This window comes from Pelobates fuscus, chromosome 1 (assembly GCF_036172605.1).
Source record: "Pelobates fuscus isolate aPelFus1 chromosome 1, aPelFus1.pri, whole genome shotgun sequence".
Lineage (NCBI taxonomy): Eukaryota > Metazoa > Chordata > Amphibia > Anura > Pelobatidae > Pelobates > Pelobates fuscus.
This window is the reverse complement of record NC_086317.1, coordinates 1,010,601-1,033,744: the sequence shown is the minus strand read 5'-3', so window position 1 is coordinate 1,033,744 and position 23,144 is coordinate 1,010,601. Positions and strand designations below refer to the sequence as shown.

Here is a 23,144-nt window from a genome sequence, read left to right as displayed (position 1 = left end):
ACAGAATGTCACCAGACTGACAGAATGTGACCAGACTGACTGACAGAATGTGACCAGACTGACTGACAGACAGAATATCACCAGACTGACTGAATGTGACCAGACTGACTGACAGACAGAATATCACCAGACTGACTGAATGTGACCAGACTGACTGACTGACAGAATGTGACCAGACTGACTGACTGACAGAATGTGACCAGACTGACTGACTGACTGAATGTGACCAGACTGACTGACAGAATGTGACCAGACAGACTGACTGACAGAATGTGACCAGACTGACTGACAGAATGTGACCAGACTGACTGACAGAATGTGACCAGACTGACTGACAGACAGAATGTCACCAGACTGACAGAATGTGACCAGACTGACTGACAGACAGAATGTCACCAGACTGACAGAATGTGACCAGACTGACTGACAGAATGTGACCAGACTGACTGACAGAATGTGACCAGACTGACTGACAGAATGTGACCAGACTGACAGAATGTGACCAGACTGACTGACAGACAGAATGTGACCAGACTGACTGAATGTGACCAGACTGACTGACAGAATGTGACCAGACTGACTGACTGACAGAATGTGACCAGACTGACTGACTGACAGAATGTGACCAGACTGACTGACTGACAGAATGTGACCAGACTGACTGACTGAATGTGACCAGACTGACTGACAGAATGTGACCAGACTGACTGACTGACAGAATGTGACCAGACTGACTGACTGACAGAATGTGACCAGACTGACTGACAGAATGTGACCAGACAGACTGACTGACAGAATGTGACCAGACTGACTGACAGACAGAATGTCACCAGACTGACTGACTGACTGAATGTGACCAGACTGACTGACTGAATGTGACCAGACTGACTGACAGAATGTGACCAGACAGACTGACTGACAGAATGTGACCAGACTGACTGACAGAATGTGACCAGACTGACTGACTGACAGAATGTGACCAGACTGATAGAATGTGACCAGACTGACTGACTGACTGACAGAATGTGACCAGACTGACTGACTGACTGACAGAATGTGACCAGACTGACTGACTGACTGACAGAATGTGACCAGACTGACTGACTGACTGACTGACAGAATGTGACCAAACAGACAGAATGAATGTGACCAGACTGACTGACTGACTGACTGAATGTGACCAGACTGACTGACAGAATGTGACCAGACTGACTGACTGACAGAATGTGACCAGACAGACTGACTGACAGAATGTGACCAGACTGACTGACAGAATGTCACCAGACTGACAGAATGTGACCAGACTGACTGACTGACAGAATGTGACCAGACTGACTGACTGACAGAATGTGACCAGACTGACTGACTGACTGAATGTGACCAGACTGACTGACAGAATGTGACCAGACAGACTGACTGACAGAATGTGACCAGACTGACTGACAGAATGTGACCAGACAGACTGACTGACAGAATGTGACCAGACTGACTGACAGAATGTGACCAGACTGATGGAATGTGACCAGACTGACTGACTGACTGACAGAATGTGACCAGACTGACTGACAGACAGAATGTCACCAGACTGACAGAATGTGACCAGACTGACTGACTGACTGAATGTGACCAGACTGACTGACAGAATGTGACCAGACAGACTGACTGACTGAATGTGACCAGACTGACTGACAGAATGTGACCAGACTGACTGACAGAATGTGACCAGACTGACTGACAGAATGTGACCAGACTGACTGACTGACAGAATGTGACCAGACTGATAGAATGTGACCAGACTGACTGACTGACAGAATGTGACCAGACTGACTGACAGACAGAATGTCACCAGACTGACAGAATGTGACCAGACTGACTGAATGTGACCAGACTGACTGACAGAATGTGACCAGACAGACTGACAGAATGTGACCAGACTGACTGACAGAATGTGACCAGACTGACTGACAGAATGTGACCAGACTGACTGACTGATAGAATGTGACCAGACTGACTGACTGACAGAATGTGACCAGACTGACTGACTGACAGACAGAATGTGACCAGACTGACTGACAGACAGAATGTGACCAGACTGACTGACAGACAGAATGTGACCAGACTGACTGACTGACAGAATGTGACCAGACTGACTGACTGACAGAATGTGACCAGACTGATAGAATGTGACCAGACTGACTGACTGACTGACAGAATGTGACCAGACTGACTGACAGAATGTGACCAGACTGACTGACTGATAGAATGTGACCAGACTGACTGACAGAATGTGACCAGACTGACTGACAGAATGTGACCAGACTGACTGACTGATAGAATGTGACCAGACTGACTGACTGACTGATAGAATGTGACCAGACTGACTGACTGACTGATAGAATGTGACCAGACTGATAGAATGTGACCAGACTGACTGACTGACCGAATGTGACCAGACTGACTGACTGACCGAATGTGACCAGACTGACTGACTGACCGAATGTGACCAGACTGACTGACTGACCGAATGTGACCAGACAGACATAATGTAACTGAATAACAGACAGACATACTATTACTCAATGACAGACATACATAATATTATTGGACAGACAGACATGGACATAATATTACTGAACAGACAGGCATATTACTAGACCGACAGATATACTATTACCGGATAGACAGACATAATATTACTAGACAGACAGACATAGACCTAATGTTACTGAACAGACACACAAATATAATATTACTAGACAGACATATTTATTATTACTAGACAGACAGAAATAATATTAATAAAAAGGCAGACATACATAATATTACTGGACAGATAAGACATATTACTCAATAACAGACAGATATATGGACATAATATTACTCAATAACAGATAGACAGACATAATATTATGTTTGTGCAGCCCTAGGCACGCCTCCCTGCATGTAACTTACGCACCCTTTCTAAACACTTCCTATAAAGAGTCATCTAATGTTTACACCGTTATTGCAAATCCTGTTTAACCCCTTAAGGACCAAACTTCTGGAATAAAAGGGAATCATGACATGTCACACATGTCATGTGTGCTTAAGGGGTTAATTTAGAATTTCTTATCTCCTGCTCTGTTAATAGCTTGCTAGAACCTGCAGGAGCCCTCTGTATGTAATTAAAGTTCAAAACTTTTAAAGTAAATTACATCTGATTGAAAACGAAACCGTTTTTCTTTCATGCAGCCTGTGTCAGTCACAGCCAGGGGAGCTTTGGTTTGGGCTGCATAAACAGAAACAAAAGCGGTTTAACTCCTAAATGGCAGAGAATTGAGCAGTAAGACTCAATGACTTGATCTATACACCAAAACTACTTCAGTACACTTTCATTTTTTGGTGACTATAGTGACCGTTTGAAGGAACAGTATAGTCATCAAAACAACTTTAGTGTAATGCAGCAGTTTTGTATAGAGACTAGTCAGGGCTAAGTCAGGGCTCGACAAATGACAGGTCGCCATGTAGCTGTCCAGCAGCCCGCCCTGGGGAGCAACACGGTGGTCGGCTGATGCAGTGCGTGAGGGAGCAGTGATCTTCCTGCAGCTCCTCTCTGCTCCCTCGTGCTGTATAGTGATGCCGAGAGCTGGAATATGATGTCATTCCGGCCCTGGCATCCCAACAGGGAGAAGAGGGGAGCTGCATGTAGATTACTACTCCCTCGCATACAGGAAGAGAGCAGCCCCAATGGACCCCAGGGAAAGTCCACTCAGCTCTTTCAAAGGTAGGGAGGCTGGTGGATTATGATTAAAAATATACATTTGTTGTGAGTGTTATAGAAAGTGTGTGTGTCTCTGTCAGTGTTTTTGTGTATATGTCAGTGTGAGTGTGTGTATGTCTCTGTCATTGTGTGTGTCTGTCAATGTTTGTGTGTATGTCTGTCACTGTGTGTATGTCTGTCAGAGAGTGTGTGTCTGTTTAGGTACCTGCCCCCCTCCCTTTACATGATTGGTATTTTAACTCACCTTTTTCCCCACGCCGTGTCGGTTTCACCACGGCTTGTTCCGCCTCCATAGCTGAGATCATCAATCTTAACCCCTTCCCGCCGTTACGACGTGCTATGCCGTCACGGATTAAGTGGGCTTTAAAGCCGTTGTGACGGCATAGCACGCCGTAACGGCTGAAGCCCCTGGAGCGCCCGGTATACTCACCTTCCCGGCGCTCCGCTTCGGGAGGACTGCCTCACAGCCCAGGCAGCCCTCCCACGGCAAATCAGGCCCCCAGGGGCCATGTGATCGCTCTCAAAGAGCGATCACATGGCCCCCTATAGCTGGCTGTGGATCTGACAGTCAGGGGGACTGCTGGTAGGTAGTGTAAAAAAAAAAATATTAGACAGGTTATAAAATAAATTTAAATGCATTTATATATATATATAATATATATTTAACGTCATACAAAGTGTATTTTAATACTAATATAAGTATATATATATATTAGTATTAAAATACACTTAGAATGACGTTACATATATATAATATACATATATTATATATATATATATATATATAATAGATATACATATACATATATATATTATATATATAAATACGTATAATTACAATAATAAATAAATAAAATAATAAAATTAATAAATAAAATATTGAAACAAAATGTAATATAAATTATATATCCATATGTAATTTCATTCTAACTGTATTTTGTTATTAATATATATATCGGTAACAAAATACACTTGGAATGACATTCTATATATATCTATCTATATATAAAATGCAAATAACCGCAAATATATATATATATATAGATAAATACATATAATTACATAAAAGATTACATTAGTATACACGTAGAATTTAAATACCTATAAATGCATATATATTAAAATTCTACGTGTATATTTAAGTAATCTTTTAACATAATTAGGTGATTTGATTAATTAAAATTTGATTGACATACCTGACAACACAGGGAGAAAGTGCTGAGAATTTAATTCGCAAGCACTATATTTGACCCTGTAACTCTCCAAGACAACATAAAACCTGTACATGGGGGGTACTGTTTTACTCGGGAGACTTCGCTGAACTCAAATATTAGTGTTTAAAACTGGTAAATTGTATTACAACGATGATATTTTAAGTAAAAGTGAAGTTTTTTGCATTTTTTACAAACGAATGGCACTTTTATGGACTATATTATTGTTGTAATATGTTTTACTGTTTTAAAACACTAATATTTGTGTTTAGTGAAATCTCCCGAGAATAACAGTACCCCCCATGTACAGGTTTTATGGTGTTTTGGAAAGTTAGAGAGTCACATAAGGCTTGCATTTCATTTTTTTGACATCGAAATTTGCCAGATTGGTTATGTTGCCTTTGAGAGCGTATGGTAGCCCAGGAATGAGAATTACCCCCATGATGGCATACCATTTGCAAAAGTAGACAACCCAAGGTATTGCAAGTGGGGTATGTCCAGCCTTTCTTAGTAGCCACTTAGTCACAAACACTGGCCAAATATTAGTTTTTTGCTTTTTTAACACAAAAACAAATATGAACGCTAACTTTGGCCAGTGTTTGTGACTAAGTGGCTACTAAAAAAGACTAAACATACCCCACTTTCAATACCTTTGGTTGTCTACTTTTTCAAATGGTATGCCATTATGGGGGTAATTCTCATTGCTGGGCTACCACACCGTCTCAAAGGTAACATTACTAATCTGGAAAATTTCAATTTGAAAATGGAACGTTCTATATTTGACCCTGTAACTAGGGATCGACCGATATTGATTTTTTAGAGCCGGTACCGATACCGATATTCTGTGAACTTTCAGGTCGATAGCCGATATAATTTGCCGATATTCTGTACATTTACCATTTTGGAAAATAAAAAACTATTTCTAAAGGTAAATGCACAAAATATACATGCCACGTGTAGTGGATGCAGTGTGTTTAGACAGGGGAGCTGTGTATGTGTGTGTAGTGGATGCAGTGTGTGTGTAGTGGATGCAGTGTGTGTGTAGTGGATGCAGTGTGTGTGTAGCGGATGCAGTGTGTGTGTAGCGGATGCAGTGTGTGTGTAGCGGATGCAGTGTGTGTGTAGCGGATGCAGTGTGTGTGTAGCGGATGCAGTGTGTGTTTGTGTAGTGTGAGTGGTGTGGATGCAGTGTGTGTTTGTGTAGTGGATGCAGTGTGTATTTGTCTAGTGTGTATATAATGAAAGCAGCGTGTCTGTGTAGTGTGTGGGTAGTGTGCGTAAAGTGAATGCAGTGTGTGTAAAGTGAATGCTGTATATACTAAATGCAAAGTGTGTGTGTTTGTGTAGTGTGTGCATATAAGGAATGCAGAGTGTGTGTATTTGTGTTGTGTGTGTATAGTGAATGTAGTGTGTTTATATAATGCAGAGTGTGTGTGTTTGTATAGTGTGTGTATATAATGCAGAGTGTGTGTGTAGTGTGCATTATATAAACACACTACACAAACACACTGCATTATATAAACACACTACACAAACACACTGCATTATATAAATACACTACACAAACACACTGTGTATATAATGCAGTGTGTTTGTGTAATGTTTATATAATGCAGTGTGTTTGTGTAGTGTTTATATAGTGTGTGTATATAATGCAGTGTGTTTGTATAGTGTGTATATAATGCTGTGTGTGTGTGTGTATATAATACAGTGTGTTTGTGTAGTGTGCATTATATACACACACTATACAAACACACTGCATTATATATACACACACACTATACAAACACACTGAATTATATACACAGTGTGTTTGTGTAGTGTATGTGTATAATAATAGTGTGTGTGTGAGGGGGCATTTTTTAATAAATTTTTTTTTTTTTTTTTATATTATTTATTTTTATATATATATTTAATTATTATTTCTTTTTTGTTGTCCCCCCTCCCTGCTTGTTTCCTTGCCAGGGAGGGGGGATATGTTAATCCCTGGTGGTCCAGTGGCATTAGTTTAGCGAGGGGAGGGGGGGTGGGGTGGGCAGCAAGCGTTTACTCACCTCCCAGCAGCTCCTCCAGCTCCCCAGTGTAAATCTCGCGAGACCCGCGGCCGTCAGAGCTGGCCGCGGGTCTCGCGAGATTTACACTGGGGACCTGGAGGAGTTGCAGGGAGGTGAGTAAATGCTTGCTGCCCGCCCCCCCAGGACCGCCAAGCTTGTAATGAGCCTGGCGGTCCTGGGAGGTATTATCGGCAATATCGGTATCCCTATTGGCCGATACCGATATTGCCGAAAATACCGAATATCGGCCGATTATATTGGTAAAACCGATAATCGGTCGATCCCTACCTGTAACTTTCCAAAACACCATAAAACCTGTTAATGGTGGGTACTGTTATTCTCGTGAGACATCGCTGATTACAAATATGTGCATTTTTGTGCAGTAAAACCTAACAGTATTATGACATTCACTGCTAAAATGTCAGACGGAAATACAAATGTAAAAAAAAATCTTATTTTCTCAAATTTTTTTTAAATGTTATTCATAATGAATTATGTTCCATATATGAATAGTTCATGATAAATTAAAGCCCTGTTTCTCCTGAACAAAATGATATATAATAAGTGTGGGTGCATATAATATAAAAGAGGGGAACTACGGGTGAACAGACACATAGCGCAAATTCCAGTTTTTGTTTACGTTTTGTTTTGATCAGAACGTGTACTATTGACTCCGTCCTGAAGGGGTTAATGATCTCAGCTAAGCCAATGCTTTTCGTATGTCCTCTATGGGTAACATTCAGCGCTTCCATGCAGAGGAGTGTTCCTGTGTTCTCCTCCTCTTCTTCACCCCTCCCTGTGTTCTCCTCCTCTTCTTCTCCCCTCCCTGTGTTCTCCTCCTCTTCTTCCCCCCTCCCTGTGTTCTTCTGCTCTTCTTCCCCCCTCCATGTGTTCTCCTCCTCTTCTTCCCCCCTCCCTCTTCTTCTTCCCCCCTCCCTGTGTTCTACTCCTCTTCTTCCCCCCTCCGTGTGTTCTCCTCCTCTTCTTCCCCCCTCCGTGTGTTCTCCTCCTCTTCTTCCCCCCTCCCTGTGTTCTCCTCTTCTTCTTCCCCGTGTTTTCCTCTTATTCCCCCGTGTTCTCCTCTTCTCCCTTCCCCCCCTCCCTGTGTACTCCTCTTCTCCCTTCCCCCCCTCCATGTGTACTCCTCCTCTTCTTCCCCCCTCCCTGTGTGCTCCTCTTCTTCTCCCCCCTCCCCCTGTGTTATGCTCTTCTCCCCCCCCCCCCGTGTACTCCTTTTCTTCCCCCCCTCCCTGTGTTCTCCTCTTCTCCCTCCCCCTCCCTGTGTTCTCCTCACCTTCCCTTCCCTGTAGCGTGGGTGGCCAAGCTCCTTTCCGGTCCGCAGTACAGGAGCTTCTATTTCCTGTACCCGGCCGGACTGATAGGATGTTGCACACTGAGTGTGCACTTCCTGTCAGTCCGGCCTGGTATACCGCGGACTGGAGAGGAGCTCGGTCATACTACAGGGAAGGGGAGGTGAGGAGAGAAGCAGTGCTGCAGCCGCCTGAGGCTCTCTACAGAGCTCGCGGGCGGCTGCAGCATTTAAAGTGCCGACGATGGAAGCGCAGGGCGCCTCCTCCTATATGGCGCCCTAGGCGGCTGCCTAGTTCGCCTTATAGGAAGCGCCGGCCCTGGATGTAAGGCAGTACCCCCCATATAGATCACTGTGGAACGTGTATATACATACATCACAGGGGGAAGTGATCTGCAGGGTGGCACAGTACGACGACCGTCCTTGAGGTTTTACCAAATCTCTACTTGTGTTTGTAAAATATACCATTAAATGTAGAAATCCTCATCTCTGGGCGCCTCCATCTTAGCTCCCTGCCAATCATTGCTATAAACTCTGTATGCCTGGCAGTCAGCATAGAGAGAGCCAACTCAATCTCAGCTTCCTGTCAATCATTGTTATAAACTCTGTATGCCTGGCAGCCAGCATAGAGAGAGCCAACTCAATCTCAGCTTCCTGTCAATCATTGTTATAAACTCTGTATGCCTGGCAGCCAGTGTAGAGAGAGCCAACTCAATCTCAGCTTCCTGTCAATCATTGTTATAAACTCTGTATGCCTGGCAGCCAGTGTAGAGAGAGCCAACTCAATCTCAGCTTCCTGTCAATCATTGTTATAAACTCTGTATGCCTGGCAGCCAGCATAGAGAAAGCCACCTCAATCTCAGCTTCCTGTCAGTCAGTGCTATAAACTCTGTATGCCTGGCAGCCAGCATAGAGAGAGCCAACTCAATCTCAGCTTCCTGTCAATCATTGTTATAAACTCTGTATGCCTGGCAGCCAGTGTTGAGAAAGCCACCTCAATCTCAGCTTCCTGTCAATCATTGTTATAAACTCTGTATGCCTGGCAGTCAGTGTAGAGAAAGCCACCTCAATCTCAGCTTCCTGTCAGTCAGTGCTATGAACTATGTATGCCTGGCAGCCAGCATAGAGAGAGACAACTCAATCTCAGCTTCCTGTCAATCATTGTTATACACTCTGTATGCCTGGCAGTCAGTTTAGAGAGAGCCACCTCAATCTCAGCTTCCTGTCAATCATTGTTATAAACTCTGTATGCCTGGCAGCCAGTGTAGAGAGAGCCACCTCAATCTCAGATCCCTGTCAATCATTGCTATAAACTCTGTATGCCTGGCAGCCAGCGTAGAGAGAGACAACTCAATCTCAGCTTCCTGTCAATCATTGTTATAAACTCTGTATGCCTGGCAGCCAGTGTAGAGAAAGCCACCTCAATCTCAGCTCCCTGTCAGTCATTGCTATAAACTCTGTATGCCTGGCAGCCAGCGTAGAGAGAGCCACCTCAATCTCAGCTCCCTGTCAATCATTGCTATAAACTCTGTAGGCCTGGCAGCCAGCGTAGAGGGAGCCACCTCAATCTCAGATTCCTGTCAATCATTGTTCTAAACTCTGTATGCCTGGCAGCCAGCGTAAAGAGAGCCATGGTCAATCTCAAATCTCTGTCAATCATTGTTATAAACTCTGTGGGCCTGGCAGCCAGTGTCGAGAGAGCCAACTCAATCTCAACTTCCTGTCAATCATTGTCATAAACTCTGTATGCCTGGCAGCCAGTGTAGAGAGAGCCACCTCAATCTCCGCTTCCTGTCAATCATTGTTATAAACTCTGTATGCCTGGCAGCCCTCATTTCTGCTTCTCTACTATTACTCCCCCCATTTCTGATTCTCTCATATTGCTTCCCCCATTTATGCTTCTCTCCTATTACTCCCCCCAATCATGCTTCTCTCATATTGCTCCCCCCATTTATGCTTCTCTCGTATTGCTCCCACATTCCTGCTTCTCTCCTATTGCTCCCCCATTTCTGCTTCCTTCCTATTGCTCCCCGTACATTGCTTGCTTTACACATAGATTCATACTCACGAACATATAGAGACATACACACTAACTACACATATACATACAGAGACATACGCATTAACTGTAAACATATACATACAAAGACATACGCACTAACTGTACACATACAAACAAAGACATACACACTAACAGTATAGATTTACATACAGAGACATACACATATATACAGAGACATAAACACTAACTGAACACATCCATATAGAGACATACGCACTAACTGTACACATATACATACAGAGACATACACACTAACAGTATACATATACATACAGAGACATACACACTAACGAACACATATACATATAGAGACATATGCACTAACTGTACACATATACATACAAAGACATATACACTAACAGTATACATATACATACAGAGACATGCGCACTAACTGTACACATATACATACAAAGACATACACACTAACAGTATACATATACATACAGAGACATACACACTAACGAACACATATACATACAGAGACATAAACACTAACTGAACACATATACATATAGAGACATACGCACTAACTGTACACATACATACAGAGACATACACACTAACTGTACACATATACATACAAAGACATACACATTAACAGTATACATATACATACAGAGACATGGAGGGCTCTAATTAAATGCTTCTGTTTTCATTGTTTTATGATATTAATGGGATTAATGTTTCCTACAGATCATTGTAACGCCATGATATGAACATTTTTCATTACTCTGCTCAGAATGATGTCCACTGATCAGCTGAGCATGGACAATTATTCAGATGAACAGCAGGTACTGTACTAACCTCTAACAACCTCTTCTATATCTCTTACCTGTACAGGTTTATATCCCCTGCTGGTCCTGGGGTCTTTATATATCCTCTGTCGGTCCTGGGGTCTTTATATATCCACTGCCACTACCAGTCCTGGTATCTGTCTTTATCCCCTGCCCCAACAGGTTCTGGTATCTTTCTATATCCCCTGCCCCTACCGTTCCTGGTATCTTTATATATCCTCTACCGGTCCTGGTATCTTTATATATCCCTGCCCCTACTGGTCCTGGTATCTTTATATATCCCCTGCCTCTACTGGTCCTGTTATCTTTATATATTTCCTGCCCCTACCGTTCCTGGTATCTTTATATATCCCCTACCGGTCCTGGTATCTTTATATATCCCGTACTGGTCCTGGTATCTTTATATATCCCCTGCCCCTAACGGTCTTGGTATCTTTTATATATCCTCTGCCACTACCGGTACTGGTATCTTTATATATTCACTGCCCCTACCGGTCCTGGTATCATTAAATATCCACTGCCACTACCGGTCATGGTATCTTTATATATCCCTGCCCCTACTGGTCCTGGTATCGTTATATATCCCTGCCCCTACTGGTCCTGGTTTCTTTTTATATCCCCTGCCCCTAACGGTCCTGGTATCTGTCTTTATCCCCTGCCCCAACCGGTTCTGGTATCTTTCTATATCCCCTGCCCCTACCGTTCCTGGTATCTTTATATATCCTCTGCCACTACCGGTACTGGTATCTTTATATATTCACTGCCCCTACCGGTCCTGGTATCATTAAATATCCACTGCCACTACCGGTCCTGGTATCTTTATATATGCCCTGCCTCTACCGGTCCTGGTATCTTTATATATCCCCTGCCTCTACCGGTCCTGGTATCTTTCTATATCTCCTACCGGTCCTGGTATCGTTATATATCCTCAGGCCCCTACCGCTCCTGGTATCTTATATATCCCCTGCCCCTACCGCTCCTGGTATCTTATATATCCCCTGCCACTACCAGTCCTGGCATCTTTATATATGCCCTGCCTCTACCGGTCCTGGTATCTTTATATATCCCCTGCCACTACCGGTCCTGGTATCTTTATATATCCCCTGCCACTACCGTTCCTGGTATCTTTATATATCCCCTGCCACTACCGGTCCTGGTATCTTTATATATCCTCTGCCACTACCGGTACTGGTATCTTTATATATTCACTGCCCCTACCGGTCCTGGTATCATTAAATATCCACTGCCACTACCGGTCCTGGTATCTTTATATATGCCCTGCCTCTACCGGTCCTGGTATCTTTCTATATCTCCTACCGGTCCTGGTATTGTTATATATCCTCAGGCCCCTACCGCTCCTGGTATCTTATATATCCCCTACCGGTCCTGGTATCTTTCTATATCTCCTACCGGTCCTGGTATCGTTATATATCCTCAGGCCCCTACCGCTCCTGGTATCTTATATATCCCCTACCGGTCCTGGTATCTTTATATTTCCCCTGCCACTACCGGTCCTGGTATCTTTATATTTCCCCTGCCACTACCGTTCCTGGTATCTTTATATATCCTCTGCCACTACCGGTACTGGTATCTTTATATATCCCCTGCCACTACCGGTCCTGGTATCATTAAATATCCACTGCCACTACCGGTCGTGGTATCTTTATATATCCCTGCCCCTACTGGTCCTGGTATCGTTATATATCCCTGCCCCTAACGGTCCTGGTATCTGTCTTTATCCCCTGCCCCAACTGGTTCTGGTATCTTTCTATATCCCCTGCCCCTACCGTTCCTGGTATCTTTATATATCCTCTGCCACTACCGGTACTGGTATCTTTATATATTCACTGCCCCTACCGGTCCTGGTATCATTAAATATCCACTGCCACTACCGGTCCTGGTATCTTTATATATGCCCTGCCTCTACCGGTCCTGGTATCTTTATATATCCCCTGCCTCTACCGGTCCTGGTATCTTTCTATATCTCCTACCGGTCCTGGTATCGTTATATATCCTCAGGCCCCTACCGCTCCTGGTATCTTATATATCCCCTGCCCCTACCGCTCCTGGTATCTTATATATCCCCTGCCACTACCGGTCCTGGTATCTTTATATATGCCCTGCCTCTACCGGTCCTGGTATCTTTATATATTCCCTACCACTACCGGTCCTGGTATCTTTATATATCCCCTGCCACTACCGTTCCTGGTATCTTTATATATCCCCTGCCACTACCGGTCCTGGTATCTTTATATATCCTCTGCCACTACCGGTACTGGTATCTTTATATATTCACTGCCCCTACCGGTCCTGGTATCATTAAATATCCACTGCCACTACCGGTCCTGGTATCTTTATATATGCCCTGCCTCTACCGGTCCTGGTATCTTTCTATATCTCCTACCGGTCCTGGTATAGTTATATATCCTCAGGCCCCTACCGCTCCTGGTATCTTATATATCCCCTACCGGTCCTGGTATCTTTATATATCCCCTGCCACTACCGGTCCTGGTATCTTTATATATCCCCTGCCACTACCGTTCCTGGTATCTTTATATATCCTCTGCCACTACCGGTACTGGTATCTTTATATATCCCCTGCCACTACCGGTCCTGGTATCATTAAATATCCACTGCCACTACCGGTCCTGGTATCTTTATATATGCCCTGCCTCTACCGGTCCTGGTATCTTTCTATATCTCCTACCGGTCCTGGTATCGTTATTGTAACGGACCGTTTCACTTACAAGAGGATAAAACCCAGTTTAGGCGATAATCCCCTTTCCAGATGCACCGGCAGCTACTGCAAACACCATTCTCCCGACTGGATCCACACGAACACTGGAACAGCTGAACAAGAGAAGCAGACATCGGCTTACACTCTTGGCAGTCAGCATACAATCCCATTCCCCCAAAGACTGAGACGACACATCGCTTTGAGGGTTAAGCAAGAACTCTGGACTGGGACACCCAGTCTGGCTTTTATTACAAACAAGTACATACAGGACACTCCCAGGGGGAGGATGAATTTAACCAATCACATGGATGTACCTCCCACACATTTCCTCCCCTTAGATTAGCACTTAACATAATTATACCGTACATCCTTTTCCCCAATTCCTGGATGTACCCCAAATACATATGCTACACCTCCAAAACAGGTATCCCCTGATAGCCCTTATTCAGGGGGACAACATATCCAAGAATCAGGTCATTCGGATGAATGGTTCGGGAGATATGAAGTTCCAAAGATTTGACCGACCGCATGGGTAAAGTATCCGAAAACAGTTCCATGCATTTTGGCCCTGCGGTCGGTCACAAACAAGTGAATGAAACAGACGAATTACTTGGGTTATAGAGACTAAGGGGGATTCGCATGAATCCCCTAGTTCGTATGTTTCTTTCTACCGAACGGCGGGTCATTCGGTAGTTTCTATACGAATTTCTGGGAGTATGGAGGTCTCAGCGGTGTTTGCCTAGTCGAGTGTCCGATTTCAGTTCCAGACACTCGACGGCAAAACACCGCTGTTCGGTAGTTTAAGATGGCCGCCGCCACGTGTTTGTTTCCCGAATGGCGGCCACCCCGAGGACACAGACCACACTACACTGATTGCCAATTACCCGTTTGCAACATTGTTGCAAACGGTAATTGGAGGCACACTTAGTCCTGGGTGGTCTGGTTGTTCGGTAGTTTCCTCAATACAATGAATGGAGTGATTCTACCGAACAATCAGATGAATGCTGTACATATATATAACCCAGGTTAACTGCATACAAAAATACATACATGACATTAAAGTATTAAAGGCAGGATTACTGTACTACGCTCCACAGTCTTAAAGGTACAGTAGTCCCAAAAGTCCCAATATGTCCATCGCTGCTTTTAAAGGGCCAGTAGCAGCAATATGAATTATTACATGCCCAAATATAGTGTTTCTAGAGCAATATGTCCAGGGGCCGTAGTCGCAGGGCAGGAGGCTAGCAGCCAGGCCTCTCCAGTTCACAGTGGCGAAGCTGGTTTCGCCACATTTCTCCCCTTTGCCAATTAGACTAACAGGGTACCTGACTTTCTGCCGGTCAGTGCCCTGGTTAGTCCAGCAACCCACCCACAAAACAGAAATAACAGAGCAGCCCACCCACACTAACCGGTTACTACATCTGGGTGAGGAAGAATTTTGGCCAAGTTCTGGTGTTTCACCACTGCTGGGTGGGAGACGGGTAGGCTGCCTTGGTGGGTTGCTGAGGGGGCAGAGACCAGCGGTACTCTGTCCTGTTGCCAGCACTACCACGGGAGTAGTCTGGTGGGCGCCTGGTTGCTGGAGACTGGCTGTCTCCCCTTTAGGTGCACAGCTCGACTGCCGGAGGGGGAGACCGACTGTCTCCCCTTTGGATCCATCACACTGAGGCTGGGGAACAGGACCGACCGTCCCTATCCCTTGTGCTGTAAGTGCAGAGACTACGGTCCCATCTGCACAGTTGTGGGGCTTAACATCTCCCCTTGGTGGGTTAGGTTGCCGTGGGAGAGAGGGTGTAACAAGTTCCTCTCTCTGGATGGCAAACTGCCGCTGGGGAGAAAGGATGGCACCTTCTGCTCCCTGGGGTACACACTGCCGCTGGGGAGGAAGGATTGCACCTTCTGCTCCCTGAGGTACACACTGCCGCTGGGGAGGGAGGACGCTGCTCTCCTCTCCCTTCACCTCACCCTGCCTTCCTGGCACATCACTTTGTTGCTGGGGGGCAGGAACAACAACCTCTGCCCCCTGTAACTCAGCCTGCCGCTGGGGAGGATGGACGACACCATCAGCTCCCGGAGACACACACTGCCGCTGGGGAGGAAGGACTGCACCTTCTGCTCCCTGGGGCACACACTGCCGCTGGGGAGGGAGGACGCTGCTCTCCTCTCCCTTCCCTTCACACTGCCTTCTTGGCATATCACTTTGCTGCTGGGGGGCAGGAACAACAACCTCTGCCCCCTGTAACTCAGCCTGCCGCTGGGGAGGATGGACGACACCATCAGCTCCCGGAGACACACACTGCCGCTGGGGAGGGAGGACGCTGCTCTCCTCTCCCTTTACTTCACACTGCCTTCCTGGCATATCACTTTTCTGCTGGGGGGCAGGAACAACAACCTCTGCCCCCTGTAACTCAGCCTGCCGCTGGGGAGGAAGGACAACACCTTCATCCCCCTGGGACACACACTGCCGCTGGGGAGAAAGGACGGCACCTTCAGCTCCCTGAGATACAATCTGCCGCTGGGGAGGAAGGACGACACCTTTAGCTCCCTGGGACTTACTCTGCCGCTGGGGAGGATGGACGACACCATCAGCTCCCTGGGTTACACACTGCCGCTGGGGATCTGGGCCGACTGCCCAGCATCCCTGTAGGGCCGGTAGAGAGACCTCGGTCCCATCTCCACCTGCCTGTTGTGGTTCCTCACAGGACCAATCTATGAGGACCCCTACTTCGTGTTCTTCCTGCCGCCTCGGGGGGGGGCGGCTAACCTCCTCGGATGCAGCCTCTACTCTGCTGCTGTACCACTCTTCCTGCTCATCATACTCTTCATCCATCTTTGAGTTTTGCTCAGCCATGACCTGGTTCCAGATCCCCTGGAATGTGTCCATGGATATATAACCCCCATACTGGGCCACTTGCTGCCTCACCTTGGCCATAAAATCATCTTCAGCGTCAGAGCCTTCCATACTTGTCTGCTCCAAGTCGCTGGATACCTCTGCTGCCAGGGGCGCTGCACGAATGCTAACGTTGCCCTCAATTTGTAACTCCAAGGAATTGGTGTTCTGTAGCTGTCCTTCTGGCTGTGGGAACAATCCCGCAGCTTGTTGGTTCCTCTGCGTCGTTCGCAGCATGAGGTACGCCTGTACATCGTTGTAGACCCGGTCTGCCATCCGCTCCGCTCGGGCTGGTGAGAATAGAGCCATCCTGCTCCTATATTCCCTGGAAAACTCGGATTCCTCCTCCTCCCTCGGAGGTGCTGCAGCAGCTGCGACTCTGTCTCCTTCCATTTTCCTGATTTCCTTTGTAGATAGGGTCGCTGTACGGATACTAGCGTTGCCCTCAATTTGTAATCCAGAAATGGTGTTGTCTGTAGCTGTCCCTCTGGTTGTAGGAACGATCCCACCGCTGCCACCAATTGTAACGGACCGTTTCACTTACAAGAGGATAAAACCCAGTTTAGGCGATAATCCCCTTTCCAGATGCACCGGCAGCTACTGCAAACACCATTCTCCCGACTGGATCCACACGAACACTGGAACAGCTGAACAAGAAAAGCAGACATCGGCTTACACTCTTGGCAGTCAGCATACAATCCCATTCCCCCAAAGACCGAGACGACACATCGCTTTGAGGGTTAAGCAAGAACTCTGGACTGGGACACCCAGTCTGGCTTTTATTACAAACAAGTACATACAGGACACTCCCAGGGGGAGGATGAATTTAACCAATCACATGGATGTACTTCCCACACATTTCCTCCCCTTAGATTAGCACTTAACATAATTATACCGTACATCCTTTTCCCCAATTCCTGGATGTACCCCAAATACATATGCTACACCTCCAAAACAGGTATCCCCTGATAGCCCTTATTCAGGGGGACAACATATCCAAGAATCAGGTCATTCGGATGAATGGTTCGGGAGATATGAAGTTCCAAAGATTTGACCGACCGCATGGGTAAAGTATCCGAAAACAGTTCCATGCATTTTGGCCCTGCGGTCGGTCACAAACAAGTGAATGAAACAGACGAATTACTTGGGTTATAGAGACTAAGGGGGATTCGCATGAATCCCCTAGTTCGTATGTTTCTTTCTACCGAACGGCGGGTCATTCGGTAGTTTCTATACGAATTTCTGGGAGTATGGAGGTCTCAGCGGTGTTTGCCTAGTCGAGTGTCCGATTTCAGTTCCAGACACTCGACGGCAAAACACCGCTGTTTGGTAGTTTAAGATGGCCGCCGCCACGTGTTTGTTTCCCGAATGGCGGCCACCCAGAGGACACAGACCACACTACACTGATTGCCAATTACCCGTTTGCAACATTGTTGCAAACGGTAATTGGAGGCACACTTAGTCCTGGGTGGTCTGGTTGTTCGGTAGTTTCCTCAATACAATGAATGGAGTGATTCTACCGAACAATCAGATGAATGCTGTACATATATATAACCCAGGTTAACTGCATACAAAAATACATACATGACATTAAAGTATTAAAGGCAGGATTACTGTACTACGCTCCACAGTCTTAAAGGTACAGTAGTCCCAAAAGTCCCAATATGTCCATCGCTGCTTTTAAAGGGCCAGTAGCAGCAATATGAATTATTACATGCCCAAATATAGTGTTTCTAGAGCAATATGTCCAGGGGCCGTAGTCGCAGGGCAGGAGGCTAGCAGCCAGGCCTCTCCAGTTCACAGTGGCGAAGCTGGTTTCGCCACAGTTATATATCCTCAGGCCCCTACCGCTCCTGGTATCTTATATATCCCCTGCCCCTACCGGTCCTGGTATCTTTATATATCCCCTGCCACTACCGGTACTGGTATCTTTATATATCACCTGCCCCTACCGGTCCTGGTATCTTTATATATCCCCTGCCACTACCGGTACTGGTATCTTTATATATCCCCTGCCCCTACCGGTCCTGGTATCATTAAATATCCACTGCCACTACCGGTCCTGTTATCTTTATATATTTCCTGTCCCCTACCGGTCCTGGTATCATTAAATATCCACTGCCACTACCGGTCCTGTTATCTTTATATATTTCCTGTCCCCTACCGGTCCTGGTATCTTTATAAATGCCCTGCCCCTAACGGTCCTGATATCTTTATATATCCCCTGCCTCTACTGGTCCTGGTATCTTTCTATATCTCCTAACTATAAGATAAGGCCAGGGACTAATGAAAGTATTTAGAAAATTGGGCAGACTAGATGGGCCGAATGGTTCTTATCTGCCGTTACATTCTATGTTTCTATGTTAAGTACGAAGTGCCAAGTCGAAGGGGTCAAATACTTTCACTCATTGACATGCAAATCAATTTATAACTTTTTTGACATGCGTTTTTCTGGAAAATGTTTTTTGTTATTCTGTCTCTCACTGTTAAAATACACATACTATTAAAATTACAGACTGATTATTTCTTTGTAAGTGGGCAAACGTTCAAAATCAGCTTCTGCAAATATTGAACTTTTTCTTATGTTTCCCTAGATACAAGTGGTGACTCAATTTAAGACTGAACAGGACCCTGTGTGTGCAGAGCCCGCAACACAGAGTCCTGCAACTGCAGATAACCCCATGGAAACTGATAAACAGGCTATTTACAGGTCGGTGTGCCCTTCCTCATCCCAACATTCCAAGTCATCCCTTCTTTATTTTAATTGCACCCTCCCTGTTTTACTGCAAGCACCATAACAACTTATTCTACTTAGTCGATTATGGTGTAAGGAGGTCCCCTGTCTTCCCTCACACAGTGTATTCTATAAGGTTATGGTGTAAGGAGGTCCCCTGTCTCCCCTCACACAGTGTATTCTATAAGGTTATGGTGTAAGGAGGTCCCCTGTCTTCCCTCACACAGTGTATTCTATAAGGTTATGGTGTAAGGAGGTCCCCTGTCTCCCCTCACACAGTGTATTTAACAGCAGCTATAAGGTTATGGTGTAAGGAGGTCCCCTGTCTCCCCACACACAGTGTATTATAACTGCAGCTATAAGGTTATGGTGTAAGGAGGTCCCCTGTCTCCCTGCACACAGTGTATTATAACTGCAGCTATAAGGTTATGGTGTAAGGAGGTCCCCTGTCTCCCCGCACACAGTGTATTATAACTGCAGCTATAAGGTTATGGTGTAAGGAGGTTCCCTGTCTCCCCGCACACAGTGTATTATAACTGCAGCTATAAGGTTATGGTGTAATGAGGTCCCCTGTCTCCCCGCACACAGTGTATTATAACTGCAGCTATAAGGTTATGGTGTAAGGAGGTCCCCTGTCTCCCCGCACACAGTGTATTATAACTGCAGCTATAAGGTTATGGTGTAAGGACATCCCCTGTCTCCCCGCACACAGTGTATTATAACTGCAGCTATAAGGTTATGGTGTAAGGAGGTCCCCTGTCTCCCTGCACACAGTGTATTATAACTGCAGCTATAAGGTTATGGTGTAAGGAGGTCCCCTATCTCCCCGCACACAGTATATTATAACTGCAGCTATAAGGTTATGGTGTAAGGAGGCCCCCGTCTCCCCGCACACAGTGTATTATAACTGCAGCTATAAGGTTATGGTGTAAGGAGGCCCCCGTCTCCCCGCACACAGTGTATTATAACTGCAGCTATAAGGTTATGGTGTAAGGAGGTCCTGTCACAGTGTATTATAACAGCAGCTATAAGGTTATGGTGTAAGGAGGTCCCCTGTCTCCCCGAACACAGTGTATTTAACAGCAGCTATAAGGTTATGGTGTAAGGAGGTCCTGTCACAGTGTATTATAACAGCAGCTATAAGGTTATGGTGTAAGGAGGTCCCCTGTCTCCCTGCACACAGTGTATTATAACGGCAGCTATAAGGTTATGGTGTAAGGAGGTCCCCTATCTCCCCGCACACAGTATATTATAACTGCAGCTATAAGGTTATGGTGTAAGGAGGCCCCCGTCTCCCCGCACACAGTGTATTATAACTGCAGCTATAAGGTTATGGTGTAAGGAGGCCCCCGTCTCCCCGCACACAGTGTATTATAACTGCAGCTATAAGGTTATGGTGTAAGGAGGTCCTGTCACAGTGTATTATAACAGCAGCTATAAGGTTATGGTGTAAGGAGGTCCCCTGTCTCCCCGAACACAGTGTATTTAACAGCAGCTATAAGGTTATGGTGTAAGGAGGTCCTGTCACAGTGTATTATAACAGCAGCTATAAGGTTATGGTGTAAGGAGGTCCCCTGTCTCCCCGAACACAGTGTATTTAACAGCAGCTATAAGGTTATGGTGTAAGGAGGTCCTGTCACAGTGTATTATAACAGCAGCTATAAGGTTATGGTGTAAGGAGGTCCCCTGTCTCCCCGAACACAGTGTATTTAACAGCAGCTATAAGGTTATGGTGTAAGGAGGTCCTGTCACAGTGTATTATAACAGCAGCTATAAGGTTATGGTGTAAGGAGATCCCCTGTCTCCCCGCACACAGTGTTTTATAACTGCAGCTATAAGGTTATGGTGTAAGGAGATCCCCTGTCTCCCCGCACACAGTGTATTTAACAGCAGCTATAAGGTTATGGTGTAAGGAGGTCCTGTCACAGTGTATTATAACAGCAGCTATAAGGTTATGGTGTAAGGAGGTCCCCTGTCTCCCCGAACACAGTGTATTTAACAGCAGCTATAAGGTTATGGTGTAAGGAGGTCCTGTCACAGTGTATTATAACAGCAGCTATAAGGTTATGGTGTAAGGAGGTCCCCTGTCTCCCCGAACACAGTGTATTTAACAGCAGCTATAAGGTTATGGTGTAAGGAGGTCCTGTCACAGTGTATTATAACAGCAGCTATAAGGTTATGGTGTAAGGAGGTCCCCTGTCTCCCCGAACACAGTGTATTTAACAGCAGCTATAAGGTTATGGTGTAAGGAGGTCCTGTCACAGTGTATTATAACAGCAGCTATAAGGTTATGGTGTAAGGAGATCCCCTGTCTCCCCGCACACAGTGTTTTATAACTGCAGCTATAAGGTTATGGTGTAAGGAGATCCCCTGTCTCCCCGCACACAGTGTATTTAACAGCAGCTATAAGGTTATGGTGTAAGGAGGTCCTGTCACAGTGTATTATAACAGCAGCTATAAGGTTATGGTGTAAGGAGGTCCCCTGTCTCCCCGAACACAGTGTATTTAACAGCAGCTATAAGGTTATGGTGTAAGGACATTCCCTGTCTCCCTGCACACAGTGTATTATAACTGCAGCTATAAGGTTATGGTGTAAGGACATTCCCTGTCTCCCTGCACACAGTGTATTATAACTGCAGCTATAAGGTTATGGTGTAAGGAGGTCCCCTGTCTCCCCTCACACAGTGTATTTAACAGCAGCTATAAGGTTATGGTGTAAGGAGGTCCCCTGTCTCCCCGAACACAGTGTATTTAACAGCAGCTATAAGGTTATGGTGTAAGGACATCCCCTGTCTCCCTGCACGCAGTGTATTATAACTGCAGCTATAAGGTTATGGTGTAAGGAGGTCCCCTGTCTCCCCGCACACGGTGTATTATAACTGCAGCTTTAAGGTTATGGTGTAAGGAGGTCCCCTGTCTCCCCGCACACAGCGTATTATAACTGCAGCTATAAGGTTATGGTGTAAGGAGGTCCCCTGTCTCCCCGCACACAGTGTATTATAACAGCAGCTATAAGGTTATGGTGTAAGGAGGTCCCCTGTCTCCCCGAACACAGTGTATTTAACAGCAGCTATAAGGTTATGGTGTAAGGACATTCCCTGTCTCCCTGCACACAGTGTGTTATAACTGCAGCTATAAGGTTATGGTGTAAGGAGATCCCCTGTCTCCCCGCACACAGCGTATTATAACTGCAGCTATAAGGTTATGGTGTAAGGAGGTCCCCTGTCTCCCCGCACACAGTGTATTGTAACTGCAGCTATAAGGTTATGGTGTAAGGAGGTCCCCTGTCTCCCCGCACACAGTGTATTATAACTGCAGCTATAAGGTTATGGTGTAAGGAGGTCCCCTGTCTCCCCGCACACAGTGTTTTATAACTGCAGCTATAAGGTTATGGTGTAAGGAGGTCCCCTGTCTCCCCGCACACAGTGTTTTATAACTGCAGCTATAAGGTTATGGTGTAAGGAGGTCCCCTGTCTCCCCGCACACAGTGTATTATAACTGCAGCTATAAGGTTATGGTGTAAGGAGGTCCCCTGTCTCCCCGCACACAGTGTTTTATAATTGCAGCTATAAGGTTATGGTGTAAGGAGG

The 23,144-nt window shown here is 45.7% G+C and overlaps 1 protein-coding gene across 2 annotated transcripts in view; it reads left to right on the top strand.

Annotated features, from left to right (window-relative positions):
- PKNOX1 (PBX/knotted 1 homeobox 1) overlaps positions 1 to 23,144 on the top strand; it is a 57,219-nt gene that overhangs the window by 4,187 nt on the left and 29,888 nt on the right. Inside the window, exons 1-3 of one of the 2 annotated variants that reach the window (XM_063445568.1) lie at positions 3,476 to 3,763; positions 11,093 to 11,190; positions 19,415 to 19,530. In XM_063445568.1, the coding sequence (XP_063301638.1) occupies positions 11,140 to 11,190; positions 19,415 to 19,530 (167 nt within the window). In that variant the 5' untranslated portion in view covers positions 3,476 to 3,763; positions 11,093 to 11,139. Of the gene's footprint in view, positions 1 to 3,475; positions 3,764 to 11,092; positions 11,191 to 19,414; positions 19,531 to 23,144 lie in introns of those variants that run through there. The other variant, XM_063445577.1, reaches the window with a different exon arrangement.